This window comes from Apium graveolens, chromosome 11, assembly GCF_009905375.1.
Source record: "Apium graveolens cultivar Ventura chromosome 11, ASM990537v1, whole genome shotgun sequence".
Taxonomy (NCBI): Eukaryota; Viridiplantae; Streptophyta; class Magnoliopsida; order Apiales; family Apiaceae; genus Apium; species Apium graveolens.
Window position 1 is genome coordinate 76,013,459 of NC_133657.1, and position 13,835 is coordinate 76,027,293.

Consider the following 13,835-nt stretch of genomic DNA (forward strand, 5'->3'; position numbering starts at 1 on the left):
TTTTTTTTAAAAATCAAATCAGGTGTGCTATAAATCTGTGTTCTTTAATACTTTATAACGCAGCTACTTCTTGAGAGAATACAAGAAATTCTAGATCTGCTTTATTACTTCTGAACTAAGGACCCGTGACATATTTTATAGATCAACATGCATAGTTTACAGAACTTGCACTTAAATAGACTAACACATTGTCTAAAATTCTTCTGTCTATATTCATTTTAAGTGCATCAAATATGCATATGATCTTTTTGGTCTGTGACCCTCCTTTGTCCAATTCATCTTAGCCTTTGATTTCTCTTTAAACACCAAAACAAGCTCCTAATCTAGAATTAATATCAATTTTCTCATTCTAATGTAGAATCAACATATCAATGAATCTAGAATCAAATTATAAAAGGTACTAAACTCTAAAACTGCTTCTATTTTAGAATGAAAATCATTTTTATAAATCTACTGTAAAATCAACAAGTCTACAAAGAAATATACATGCACGTAAATTTATGTCACTATTTTACAATACCGATTACAAACGTCTTCTTGCGATACCGATTTGTGTATAAAATTTCTCGAAAAAAAAGTAATTGAACTTTTAAAATGGTTGCAAAACCTCTAAATATACAAAATAATGCTTAATAACATGAAATTTAAGTTAAAAACAACGATTCTAAGCCTTTAATTGATTAAATCTTCGATTCTATAACTTAAATAGTATTTGTAATCGTTGATTTGAAGTTTCGATTATCTCTCTCTTTCACTGTTTCTCTCTCATCTCTCTTTCTCTTCAGTTTAGTGTGTGTTATGTGTTGGTCTGGGTATTACACGTGTATATTTGTCAATACAAGCCGTTATAGAATTGTCACTGTGTGTTTACTTTAATTTTATAAAATAGACTTAAAGCTCTTGTTAATTACAAGAATGCCAGTACTCAATCTTTGATTAAAATGGAGTGTTGAGATTGATTCTCCATAATTCTCTATATAAATAATTCTTACTTGAGTAGGACTTTACTTAATTAAGTTCAATTTTATCTTTTTTTTCAGGAGAAGAGCGCAACTTTGTGATTTCTATTTTCTGATTTCAAAGCTATATTGTACAAGCTTCCGGGGCCTAGATTTAGGTTAGATGATAAACTAAAGGCCCAGCTTGAATATAAATGAATACTTGATCGGGCAGGCCAGATTCATGAGAGAGAGAACCCAACAGAGATATGTCAGATGGTCGTTTTGTTCCGCATGAAAAATGATACTGTAATTTTGACAGCCCTGTCGGTTAAGATCATTAGAGCATATACACTAGTAGCCTTCAAACTTTGGTTCATGAAATAAATCAATGATCTATTTGATAAACTGAATTTCATTTGAAATTCTGGATTTGATCAAATAAGTTTGAAAATTTGGATTTGAATTTTATTTAAAATCCAGAACATTCAAATATTAGTATAAACATGAGAATTTGAAATGACAACTCAAATTCACTAATTTGAAATCTTTCATTTGAAATGAAATGCAAGTTCCAAACGCATTCTAATGAAATTTAACATAATTTTTATACACCGGGAGTCCGTCAATTTATGATGCTCCATCAATTAATCAAGTTTTCCTTTGATTTTTCATGGAGTCATCAACGGACTTCAATTACTATTCACACCAAAACTAACATATTTCAATCTATTTTAAGATTTTGTCCATCTATTTCTTCCATTCTCTCTAGTAAAAATCATTTTTTAGGTCCATCAAATAGTAACTCATGAATTGATTGAGTCATGGCTCATAAAAGTTGAGCAAAATAGTTGATTCGTTATGAACAGTAATTGACTCCATTAATTTAATCAATAAATTGCTGAATCAAAGTCATTATGGGTACACACATGCTCTTACAGACACATGTAAAAAAATGTGCACTGCTGCTGTTAGCTGATTCTCCTGAAACAAGTTGGAGAATTTAAGGCACATATGTCCTTCACAGCCTCATGAATCTTGCTCCAGCTTCCACCTGGGGTTTTCTCTAGTTCAACCCCTCAATTCTACATTTTTCTTGTTTATGACAAGAACCGCATGTTCATGTTCATGTCATGAATAATATCTAACATATAATCCTCTGGAGAAATGTTCAATACTCCTGCTCCGTCGGAAGACCTGAATTAGTTTGGATGCTGATCTTCTTGCACATTGCTCAAGTTCAAGTATGATAGTCCATAACCATTCCTACGTACATCAGTGTTTCATGACTAGTAAAATCAGCAGAGCAGCAGCTAACAAGCAAACATATAAACTACATACACTAAGAACTATATATCTTTTAATTATTTATAAAAAAACTCAATATAATACACGTTTTTAAATTTAAATATAAAAAAATGTACACAACACAATACAAAATATGGGATAAAGTGTTCTGCAATGCTTGATCATACTACATTTCCAAAGAATATTATACCATAATCTACATTTAAACTTCAATGTATGTGAAAGCTACATAAAAACAAAGGATACATCGTTAACAAGCCACACTCAGCATGGGAAATGTGATTATAATTCATCTGAACAAGTGGAGTAGAAATTCATCAACGAGGAATAAGATACAGCACTCTAGAAGGAAACTTGGCAATAATTAGCTAGGAATGGCAATAGAAATGATCTATGAACAATTTATAATATGCCCCGGATACACTTGTACAATTTAAAAAATTACTAACAGGGTTGTAGGCTCCCGCAGCAGCAAGTCCGAAGAAGGTCCCAATAAATAGATATTAACACTCCGTAGAACACAGATGATGGTTAAGTGAGGCCCGTTTCAATTTCAAACCAGCACTTCTGATCAAGAATTTCCTAGCAACCTAGGTAATATACATGAGTTCAACTCATTTGAAACCAGTTTTTATCTGCCATTTTCCTTTTCATCCAAAACAAACTCTGCATAAAGATCTTTCAAAGCAAGCACAACTGTGGTAATCAATGGCCCCATTATTGCTCCCTGCATTATTAGCAATTCTTATTAATATCAGTAGTTGCATCATCTATTCAAATATTCAAAGTGCTTTCATTGGTCCACATAAAAGTTATCACATGCAAGAGCCTAGGCACTATCAAACAAAATACACAAGGAAAGGACCAAATTAAAAAATTAATTTTATATTCATTTTTATCATATGTGTTTCTTGTGAATACTCAATTACATTTCCTGTAAAGTAAATATACATATATAAATAGAAGTATAGTCATCATATGATAATCAGGCTTCAAACAAAAACTTCTTGCCATTTAGCATAGAGCCAAATAGATACCTTGAGCATGGTGTGTCCCAACATGAAATTCACAACAATGACAGACAAAAGTAAGGCAAAAATAGTGTGGCAACGAGCATGCTATGGCCCAACATGAAAATTCAGAACAATTTAACAGACAAAAGTAATGCAAAAATATCGTGGTACCGAAAAGGACAAGGAATATGTGTATCTCACCTCAACAGCAGAAGGGAAGAGTGTCATTCCACCAATAATGCTAAGACCAGTGAGATACGCGCTATAACCAGGAATGTCTTCTTGAATCTCGAGACACCCGTATTCAATAAGCACCAGATGAATAATAGACAAGCTAAGGGCTAGCACATATCTTCCTTCCAGTACCAATTGCAAGGCGGCCGGAATAGTTGATAGCCAATACGGAAAAATGGGTAATAACGGGCTAATGAATGCAAGTACAGTGGACATGTACAAGAAATGAATGGAATATAGTCTAAACAAGAGCCATGTGAGACATCCCTCAAATACAGCGATTTCAGCTGTTGCCAAGAGAGCACTTGATATGGCTTTATCAAGAACTTCAACACATCTTGACCTAGCAGATGGTGAAATGGGAATCATACATATCACTTGCTCTGTGACTCCACCAGATTTTGATGTGATGAGATAATACAAAACCCAGAAGAAAATAATCGTCTGAGACACAAAATTGAAAAGACCAGCAGCTCCAGACACAATGGAATCACCAATGATAAACACGATCTTGGCACTTCCACCAATAACCGATTTACCGCTGGAAAATACACCTTGCATTACATCCAATCCCTGGAATGCAAATTCTTTTGCCTTATTAACCAAATCCTCTCTCGACACCCTCAATTCCCTAAAGATTGCATCAGCTTCTGTATAGATTTCACCCCACTCTCGATCCTTAAACCTCTTCTTTAAACTCAGTAATTTCTCAGTATAAGGGGATGGCTTCATCAATGCAGTGGATTTGGAAGAAGAATCCACTGTCTGAGTTATCACAAAATGCTTGATCCCAGTTACGAACTCTGTCACATTATATTGCATCGCCAGACTATCAACCTGCTCAGAAACAGTTTCATAGAACTGCATAGTGTATCTATCCACCATTCCAGGCACATCATTGTCATCCATCCATTTCTTCACCCCAATTTTCTCGGCATAATTACTATTTTCCACATGTGATTTCAATGAAAAGACAGCATCTTTCCCCTCAATCCCAACTTTATACGAAAAGAAAACCAACCCCGTCAAAAACCCAACAATCATAGCCGCAATCAACCCAATCGCCACAATGGTCTCCAATCTCTTCAAAATCCCTCTAGTAAAAAAAGCACTAATTGAACTCCTACGAAAACTATGACTCCTAAACGAAGAAACGGTAGACATAGTCGATTCAACACTACTGGCCGTAAACATAAACCCAAACAAAAGAAGAACAACAGCCCCATACCCACCTAGTTGCTCATAAGCAAACACAAACAACCAAAAAGAAACCAACCATCTAAGCACAATCGAAAACCCACTTCTTTTTCGCCTAATAACATCAGGCTTCTTCTTTCGAAGCACAACTCGAAAACAAGCATCACGAATATCAACAAGGGTACCCACAAAAACCCTAAACACAGACACAGGCACTGCCAAAACAGTCTCAGTCAAGCCCAATTTCAAGGGTTCAGACCAAAATGCAACAAGGGTTTGTTGAATACCTCTCAAAGGAATAGAACACAACACAGCCCATTGAATAGGCCTTAAATATTCTTCAAGTAACTTACAAATACCATAAAGAATGAATATAATGAAGGCTAAACCAGCATGAGCCATGGCTATATAGAGCGCTAAACGTACCTGAGGGTCATTAGCAAGTGGGCTCTGATCCGGTGGGCTTATAGTGGGCTCTTGAGGCGGAGATGCGGTGGTTTGAGGCGGCGGAGGGGGAGTAGAATCAGTGGGTTTTCTAATAGAAGCAGATCGAAACATGTCTTGCCAAGCGGGATTAGTGGCAGGTGAATCAGATTTAGGAGTGTCTGAATAGGGAACTAGTTCCATTAAAGATTCAAGAATCTTGGTGTCATAAAAATTGAAACTTTACTGCTAATTTGAATAAATATGGAGAGAGAGAGAGAGAGAGAGAGAGAGAGAGAGAGAGAGAGAATGTTAGTCTATAACAGAGAGAAACTGACACAGGGGGGGGGGTGAGTTAGAACTTAGATTGGGGGGAGCTTGTGTATGTGAAATAATTGGTTGGTATTTGTCTGTGTGCCAGTTGGTATGACTTTAAAAGTTAGTGGCCCCCCACACTCATGTTTTTCATTTATTTATGTACATATACGTACATACATGCAATACATACATGCATGATGCATCATGCATCTATACAAGTGAGTTCAAATTTATATTGTCACTATTTTAATAAGAAACAAATTTCTCTAAGCTAGGTAGCTAACGTTTATCTTTTTTGCTGGATTGTAAAATTAAATGCATTAGTGAAAACTGAAAAGAAATAAACAAGAGAGAGGAGCATAGGGAACCTAAAAAACCTAGTACACGCAGTTTCGGTTCGATTTTATTTGAAATCGGGCCGAACCAACTAATGTTCGAATGGTGTTCCGCTTGTTAAAGAGTGAAGAGAGACATGCCTCAAGGCTCAAAATCTAAATAAAAGATGCCGAAGCACTACTGGGTAAATTTTAACTGTTTGTTTTTAGTACATTCCATCTCCAACCATTTCTAACTGCAAATGTCATGCTTTCTAAAATCTTCCGAATCTTGGCGCCAAGAATGCCATACAGCAGGTAAATTGGAACATTTTACTCTCTGTTATAATCTTGAACATGAGCTGAGAAAATGTGCATTCAGGAGAAAGGTGCTTAGAATTTTTAGCCATTGAAAAAGTTGAGATGGCGTAATAATCTGTCATGCATAATTAGCCATTGCAGGAAAGAATAATTGCTAAGAAATATATATACAAAGATTATGATATTGTACTTTCTTCAAATGTTGATAATCTCGGAATGTTGGTATACATCTTATTGACATACAAGTTTTTTAATTGGGTGTAAGAAAAATACATTATTTAGAGTTGGTAGTTGGTAATCTTTCTACGAAGACAAAGGTAAGCGCAGAAACGATAAGCTAATGACATAGCTAATAAAATCCAAACTTCTTGTAAGCCACCTTTCAGATTCACAGTGTCGAACGAAGGAGAACTTTGTAATGTCCTGCATCCTCCAATGCTATTACACTCGTATAATTCGTCACCTGAGTACTGCACTTTCAGCAGCAGCCTAAATCCATGGTACATGAACGATACATATTTCAACCATCGCATAAATTTTGGTATATGCTGCAACCAGATAACAACATACAAGAATTAAATTGTTGGTTTTTGTGTGTTTAGAAATGAAAATGTAGAAAGTATTGCGATTGGTATGTTGATGAAGATGCGAAAACCTGGACATAGTAGCCTCCAGTGAGAAGAAACAACATAAGTATCAAAGAAGCAATCATTCCAGCCCTTCTGATACTCATTACTATAGCGCCAAATAGTTCTCCGGCTCCCTGAATTTCATAGAATCACTTACTTTAACTTTGATTATGTCGAAACGTTATAAATATTGGAGTTAAGAGTAGTAATGTTAACTTACTTGGCTTGTAATAGCTACCAATAAGATTGCTGCCAATGTCAAAAAGTAGCATTCGACTGTTCGCCTCAAGCCCACCATGAAATACAAAATGGTCATGAAAAGTGTTGGATAAAGAACATGAGCTATCATGTCACACAATGTGCTACACACGTAGTACACGCTTATTCTGTACATGTCCGCTTTTCTTTCTTTCACCAGATAGAGTTTCTCGAATGGAAAAACATAAACCGCTCCAAACAATGATGACGATGTCCAAAAAATACAAATGTAGAACATCAATCCAACCTGCAATGTGATGCATGTAATACGACTTTTTAAAAAAATATAGAGGAAAATAAGTCTTATATTCTAGGTGAAAGTACAAACTATTATTGCCTGATCTCTGAGCTGAGCTTCTGTATTTGTGCTGGATTTCCACCAAAGAAGGCCTAATAAGACTGCAACCCCAAGTGCTTGAGCCAGTCTTAACACATCAAAATAATCTCTATATCTTTCTCTGTACGTTCTTTTACTCAATATTAAGAACTGTTCCCACCAAGTCATAGTCCAATCTTTCTTGCCTCGAGTGGCTAATTGAAGATGCTCTAGAGCTTTCGTTGTCTGACAGTACGACTCTTTCTCTTTCGGCTCCAATTCTGTCTTGAACTTAAGTCGTAGATGCTAATTCACAATAGAAAAGAAAATTGAGTAGAATGACATAATCTCAAATTATGGCAACATAAAGAAAAACATTACCTTGAGAACAGCCTTCTCATATTCTGGAGTTCCCTGATGAGCACGTAATTCATCAGGAACTATAATATCGTTCAACTGACCAGTTGCTAAATTCAACAAGAATTCTGCCGGATTCATGCTGATTTCGGGGATAAAATGTAAGGAGGAGAAGTAAACCATTGCATCTTTAGCCTTGCCATAATAAACAGGATAGCCTTCTGATAAAAGAAGAACCCTGTTGAACATGTGAAACATTCTGCTCGAGGGCTGGTGTATGGTTGTGATTATTGTTCTTCCTGCCTGAAGACCAATATTACAATAAATGAAACCTGGCCAAATTATACAGGCTGAAGGGGAATGATATGGATATAATACATTTGATACCTTGGCAAGATCTTGAAGAATAAGGAGGAGCCGGTTGGCAGAGCTGGAGTCGAGGCCTGAAGTTGGTTCATCAAGCAACAATAATGATGGATCAACCAGGATTTCATAACCAATACTAGTTCTTTTTCTTTCTCCTCCTGATACTCCTTTAATAAATTCTCCTCCTATGCACGTTTTTCGACATCTAAATAAATGAAAGCATACATTATGATAGTTAAAAATTACATGTGATAGGTTTCACAATGATCAAAGTCTGCATCCCTCCAAACCTTTCAAGGCCTAATTCTTTGATTATCATGTCAACTCTTTCGTTTTTCTGCCTTCGGCTCATGCTTCCTGGAAGTCTCAGATATGCTGCAAATACTAAAGTTTCTTCCACAGTCAGTCGCGGCCAAAGAATATCATCTTGTGTCACAAAACCAATTCTGAAAGAGAAATAATGCAACATGAAGTTAACAAAAAAATTGTTTCATGAAGGTTCTTTGCAAACCAAAATAAATCTAACCTCCTTTTAAGAGCTGGACTATAAGGATTGTCATTGTATGTGATAGTTCCTTTAACATTGGTTTGAAGCCTCCCTCCTATTACCTTTAACAAGGTAGTTTTTCCGCTACCAGAAGGACCCATCAAAGCAAGAACCTGACCAGGGCTAACGCTCCCTGTAATACCCTTCAAAATGAGTTTGTAATCATCTTGACTAATTTGAGAGGCTACTTTTGTCACCACTGCTTTGAGGGGGTTAGTAGTAGCAGCTTGACTTGTTTTCACCTTATATTCCACATCTTGAAACTGCATTACGTATACAACTAAAGAAGTTCAATACAATTCCAATAAAGTTAGTAGTTCTACATAAGAGCTGCACTCATGCACATTCAGTCTTCATCATTTTACTTTTAAAAAATTACAGTAAGATTAAAAAAAATTACAAAATATAAATAAGACAATACTAAGACTGCCTAAATTGACATTCAACTAGAGATAATTGTAGTAAGAACAGATAAACTACCTTCAGAAATATAGGAAGGGGGCGATCTTTAGTGGCATTTGAGGTGTCTTCTAATTCTATGTCAATCTGTGAGCAACTCCTATTTCTGAGGTAGACTTGTGGCATGTAATCTATATTGTGTCCAAAGCCATTTCTTCCTGAAATGTGCATAGAACCCGGAGATGGAGGGGCGAGCGATAATTCTTCAATTTCATTTTGTCTTGCAGCTTCCATTTTCTTCGTTTGACACTCAAAATCTTGATCCATCTTCTTTCAAGAAGATCATACTATTTGTTTGTAATAGCTAATGTGTAGAAATCAACTAGGATATACCTAAGACATACCTAAATAGAATATAAAAAGAAGAAATTGTTGAGTCACATGCTTTGTATGCCTGCTTAATTGCATGTAACAAAGTTCTTTCAGCTAGTTTAGTTGCCGCACACCCTTGGCACCACAATGACCAACATACATGCCAAAAACAACTAAACAAGATTAGGACTCGAGTTTATTGCACAATTCCGCAAATTTGTAGGATTAGTTATCGCCTGATTTCTTTTGTATACACTAAAGTCTAAACTTTCTGATTTTTACTTTCTATACCAACAATTCCTTAACATTCTTGTTTGTGGACTGCTCTTTTTCACTCTTTATGCCAACTTAGGCGAGACTGTGGAGTAATTTCTCCAAGGCAATTATTATTTTCCATGTTGGCATGGCAAGCTTGTTGATTAGGTTGTACATTCAGTAGTAACCTAACTGAAATTTAAACAAAAAAACCATGCCAAATATCGAAACAACGTTAAATCATTTCAGTTATTACCAAATTTCAATGTAAGTGACAAGCTACCACTTAAAACCACATAATTTGGCCAGACCACAAGTTAATATTTAAAAATGAAGCTTACATGATACTGACTACTCTCGAGTAAAAGTTTAAATTTACATTCAAAAACAACAGATAAAGAGTGGCCAATATCAGACTAGTTGCAATTTGCAAGTTCTTCAAAATCCCAGTTGCAACTTGCAGGTCTAGAGATCCTCCTTAACTGACCAGTGGCCATTCTGCAAAATAACAAAAGAAACTAAGAAACCAAGTATGCTAAAGGAAATATCACAAGAAGTCTAAAAGAAATCAGGTGGCTAGGTGGAGTAGAGTCCCATCAATGATTTAAGACGAACAATATAAAGCTGAGGTTGCAACTTTCCAGATACTAAACAAAAACACAAAAAAAAAAGTTGCAGTTTCAGAATGCAGACAACCACTTGAACAAACTAGTTGCATCACTAAACATTTTGAAAAAGAAACTAATTAAGGTAATACATTGCCTGATTTCAAACACAAAATGTAATAAAGACTTGCAAATGCACGACAATGTCAAAACGAAGTCCTTTATGATAGATGTAAAGTATATGTGCAGGTGTTAATTGCTTCCAGGTAATTAGTTTAAGTTGGTAAACCAAATTCTACGAATCCACAAAACAAACAGTGCCATAACTACAAAGACAGTAAAGGGCTACAGAGAAGAATTGGATAGACTGCAAGGACAGCAAAAGGTCACGGAGGGCAGAATTATTGACTGGCTCCCATTGGTCATACAATTAACCTGTTACCTGTTCTATGCTTTATAAGTTATATAAAGCAACAAAGATCAAATTTGAAACTTTATGGGCATGTTTGGCAAATCTTATAAGTTAACTGATTGACTTATAAGCCTACAACAACTTATTGACGAGTGTTTGTCGACCCAACTTATAAGTTAAATTTACAACTTATAAGCTGATAAGTAGAATGTTGGCAATGACGTACTTTTTCTTAACTTATTTTTAATTTTCGTTTTTTTATCAATTTTAGTTTTAAAAAAATATTTTTTAATGTTAATCTAACTTAAAGTATAAGAATTAAGATAGTTATATTTAAAAATTATTTATTTTAGTTTATTTAAACAAAAAAAAAATCTGACTTGTAAGTTAAATTATCCAAACACTTGTATAACTTATAAACAGTTATCAACTTATCAGTCACTTCTTCGGTTTAAGTTATAAGTTACTTATTTTAAGATTTTCCAAACGGGCACTATATAAGAACAAGTTTAGGACAGAGGAACATGTTAAGAGACAGTGGATGCTAATGATTTTTGAAGCATAATTCACAACGGTCGCATACTTAATCACAAAAAACACTTAAACTAGCAGCCTAGCAACTTAAAAATTAATCCCACCGGAGAAAATTAAAAAAAAATACCTACTGTGATTGGCGGGTAGGAAATATCTACCCGTAAACTAGATGCTTATTCTCTTCAAGGAAGAATTTTTCTCCGCCTCCGAGGTGTTTCCCTCTTTACAAACATCTTCTCCTTTTCATTCAGAGGTCGGCTCGACCCGTCTGCCAAACTCACAAATTTCCATCCACCTCCATTTCCTCGTTTTCCACGAGGGCCCATTTTTTCAACTGTAAAATTCCATCCATCATTTGGACGGCGTCGACTATATTTGTGGCATTTAATTTCTTTTGCCATCTGTTAAAATTAGCAAAAAGCAAATGTCAAAAGTTTAAACTTAGGAACTATGATGCTTTAAGGCCTAACATGATACAACCAAAAAAATGGTAAGGCACAAACTCTTCCAATTTACTGCCAATTAATGCCCATGCGTGTGTGTGTGTGTTTTTGTGTCAAAACGAAGGATCATGGTAAATACCTTCATTTTGTTAAAGTTCATTCTTTGAACAAACTCTTGGTATAGCATCTCATCCTCCTTCATAGATATCTCGTAGTGAACTTCGTCCGGGTCCCTAGTAGTGCCATCCCAACCCTCAGGCATGACCTTGAAATTCGGCTTGTAAGGAAGAGAGGCAACATGAAATTCTCTGTCGTGAGAATTGAAAAATCTGCAAAAGCAAAGAGTTGGAAGACCTGAGCCACACCTCGGTGATGAATTACTATTACACAGTTTGACACATAAATCAAGCCATATTAAATTACTGAATGGAAAATGATATCAGTAATTGATTAGTAAAACCCTTAAAGATTTAATCAGGCAAAAGGAGTGATCAAGATACCTACACTAATCATTGATTTTGTGCATATTTACCGTTAACAGTGCCACACAAATATACAAAATCAGTCTCATATCTGTGGAAGAAGCTACCAGAGCAGTAAGATTCCACTATCAGATACAACCTAATGATTACTAAAAATTTAAACATCTATACTTTCACTAAGTAAAAGATATAATAAACCAAATATTTAGCCAGTGGAGAAGAGTTTAACCACCCGGTTGAAGGGTATGCCCGCATTATTACATTTTAACATCATGATTAAAACCTAAAATCCTTGCCAATTTTGATGCACGACCTTGATTGGTTGACAGAATTTCCATAAAACGGTACATTGCTTCTCTAAAGGTTACATTACTAGTGTATACACCTCCACAGCCCTCGTAAATTTAAAAAAAAAAAAATATGCACCCAGAATAACTAAGAAGTGAGCCCAAAAATCATGGTCCAGCCCTCAAATTGAATCTGAGTTGTTATAACCCGAATAACACTCTACATAGTACATACTAACACCCATTCATCTATGCTTCGAGACAGCATTCACATCTCAACTATAAACATGTTCATAATTTAAAGCCATTAGGTCTGAAACAATCATATTGTATTTAACTAACCGCCTATGTGATTACGTTACTTTAGTTTTTTACTATTTAGCCACCAGTGAAAGACATTAATTTAGAACCTAACAGAGTTCACATTGCATTATATCTGTATATGTACGAGGAAATGCAATATTATCATATTAACAGCAATGCACATTCGTTCAACTAAAGAACAACGTACTCAGGACAAGTATCAAGCAGCAACTCAACAGAATCATCCAACGGACGCCCAAGCTTCTTCTCCTCTTCCTCCTCAAGCTCCTTAAGCCACAAAATCGCGTGCACTCGTTGCCTCATAATCCGATAATCCTTAGCCAATTTCTCCACCGTATAAACCTCAGGATTCTCCTTATGCAACTTATACATCTCCGCCTTCTCCGAATCCTTCAAATACGAGCCTCGCGCACCCGGCTCTCTCACTTGCTTCAACAAAACACTCATTTCCCTCAATCTCTCTCCCCAGCCATCAACAAAAGCCTTCCCTTTCTTATTCTCCGCTTCTAGCTCTTTCAGCGAATCGATCTCTCGCTCCGTAAATCGCACATTCGAAAACTGCGATGCCAGGGTGGGACCGGGTTTCGGTTGCGGTTGCGATTGCGGTTGCGGTTGAGATTGAGTTTCAGATTGTTGTTCAGGATCAATTAGACGGCCGACAACTTCGCCGTCGAAATGCTCTTTAGTGAGTCCGGTGGTCCAGGATGTTGCCGGTTCGTTCCAGAAGTCGTTGCGAGAAGAGTCGTCGAAGGCGGAGAAAAGACGTGAGGTTGATCGGAGATGAGCGGCGGCGATGGTGGATTTGAGGGGATTATAGGGTAATAGACGGCAGAGAAATTGCATTTTTTCACGATTCCCAATGCTAGGGTTTTTAGGGTTTTGGGGATCTGTTTGTGTATTTGGGGATTTTGGCTGGGCGGAAGTGGAAATGTGGAGTTCACTATGGTATGCGATGTTTGTTGAAAAAATGATAAAAATAGCCGATTTTTAAAAAAATTTAACAAAAATAGCTATTCTAAAAAAAGTGGCCAATTGTGGCCGATTGAATACTTCACTGTCAGTTGGGTATCCCAATTTGTATAAGATACTCCACTGGTAGTTGGGTATTTCATATATGGGATATTCCACTGTCAGTTGGGAATTTTGTATAAAGTGGATACTCCACTGACAGTTGGATATCCCA

The 13,835-nt window shown here is 36.1% G+C and overlaps 3 protein-coding genes across 5 annotated transcripts; all 3 read right to left on the reverse strand.

The window, feature by feature from the left end:
* Nucleotides 1-2,390: 2,390 nt before the first annotated feature.
* Nucleotides 2,391-5,466, reverse strand: LOC141696990 (uncharacterized). Its single transcript, XM_074501165.1, has 2 exons — nucleotides 3,461-5,466; nucleotides 2,391-2,973 (listed from the first exon to the last, which is right to left on the reverse strand). The coding sequence occupies exons 1-2, from the start codon at nucleotides 5,315-5,317 to the stop codon at nucleotides 2,878-2,880; spliced, it is 1,953 nt and encodes a 650-aa protein (XP_074357266.1). The 5' UTR covers nucleotides 5,318-5,466; the 3' UTR covers nucleotides 2,391-2,877.
* Nucleotides 5,467-6,214: 748 nt separating this feature from the next.
* On the reverse strand, nucleotides 6,215-9,343 carry LOC141697288 (ABC transporter G family member 26). The gene is made up of 9 exons (XM_074501582.1): nucleotides 9,020-9,343; nucleotides 8,519-8,802; nucleotides 8,283-8,438; nucleotides 8,014-8,197; nucleotides 7,651-7,929; nucleotides 7,291-7,575; nucleotides 6,916-7,200; nucleotides 6,722-6,829; nucleotides 6,215-6,614 (listed from the first exon to the last, which is right to left on the reverse strand). The coding sequence occupies exons 1-9, from the start codon at nucleotides 9,263-9,265 to the stop codon at nucleotides 6,345-6,347; spliced, it is 2,097 nt and encodes a 698-aa protein (XP_074357683.1). The 5' UTR covers nucleotides 9,266-9,343; the 3' UTR covers nucleotides 6,215-6,344.
* A 446-nt stretch (nucleotides 9,344-9,789) lies between these two features.
* On the reverse strand, nucleotides 9,790-13,599 carry LOC141697290 (protein GAMETE CELL DEFECTIVE 1, mitochondrial). 3 transcript variants are annotated; one of them, XR_012564661.1, is made up of 4 exons: nucleotides 12,840-13,598; nucleotides 11,699-11,888; nucleotides 11,248-11,517; nucleotides 9,790-10,063 (listed from the first exon to the last, which is right to left on the reverse strand). XR_012564661.1 is itself a non-coding variant. In XM_074501583.1 (4 exons), exons 1-3 carry the CDS (start codon nucleotides 13,493-13,495, stop codon nucleotides 11,299-11,301), a joined length of 1,065 nt encoding a protein of 354 aa, XP_074357684.1. In that variant the 5' UTR covers nucleotides 13,496-13,599; the 3' UTR covers nucleotides 9,790-10,063; nucleotides 11,275-11,298. The 3 variants fall into 3 exon arrangements, 1 of the variants encoding a protein (XP_074357684.1); XR_012564660.1 differs by having other exon boundaries at nucleotides 11,244-11,517; XM_074501583.1 differs by having other exon boundaries at nucleotides 11,275-11,517; nucleotides 12,840-13,599.
* Nucleotides 13,600-13,835: the final 236 nt, after the last annotated feature.

Bases quoted from the DNA above. Each gene is read 5' to 3' on its own strand.
- LOC141696990 (XM_074501165.1), bottom strand. From the start codon at position 5,317: ATGGAACTAGTTCCCTATTCAGACACTCCTAAATCTGATTCACCTGCC. The intron at 2,974-3,460 runs GTGAGATACACA...CTAATAATGCAG, and splicing joins TCTTCCCTTCTGCTGTTGAG to GGAGCAATAATGGGGCCATT.
- LOC141697288 (XM_074501582.1), bottom strand. From the start codon at position 9,265: ATGGATCAAGATTTTGAGTGTCAAACGAAGAAAATGGAAGCTGCAAGA. The intron at 8,803-9,019 runs GTAGTTTATCTG...TACGTAATGCAG, and splicing joins CCCTTCCTATATTTCTGAAG to TTTCAAGATGTGGAATATAA. The intron at 8,439-8,518 runs GTTAGATTTATT...TTTCTCTTTCAG, and splicing joins AGTCCAGCTCTTAAAAGGAG to AATTGGTTTTGTGACACAAG.
- LOC141697290 (XM_074501583.1), bottom strand. From the start codon at position 13,495: ATGCAATTTCTCTGCCGTCTATTACCCTATAATCCCCTCAAATCCACC. The intron at 11,889-12,839 runs GTACGTTGTTCT...TTGCTTTTGCAG, and splicing joins CTGCTTGATACTTGTCCTGA to ATTTTTCAATTCTCACGACA. The intron at 11,518-11,698 runs GTATTTACCATG...TAATTTTAACAG, and splicing joins TGAACTTTAACAAAATGAAG to ATGGCAAAAGAAATTAAATG.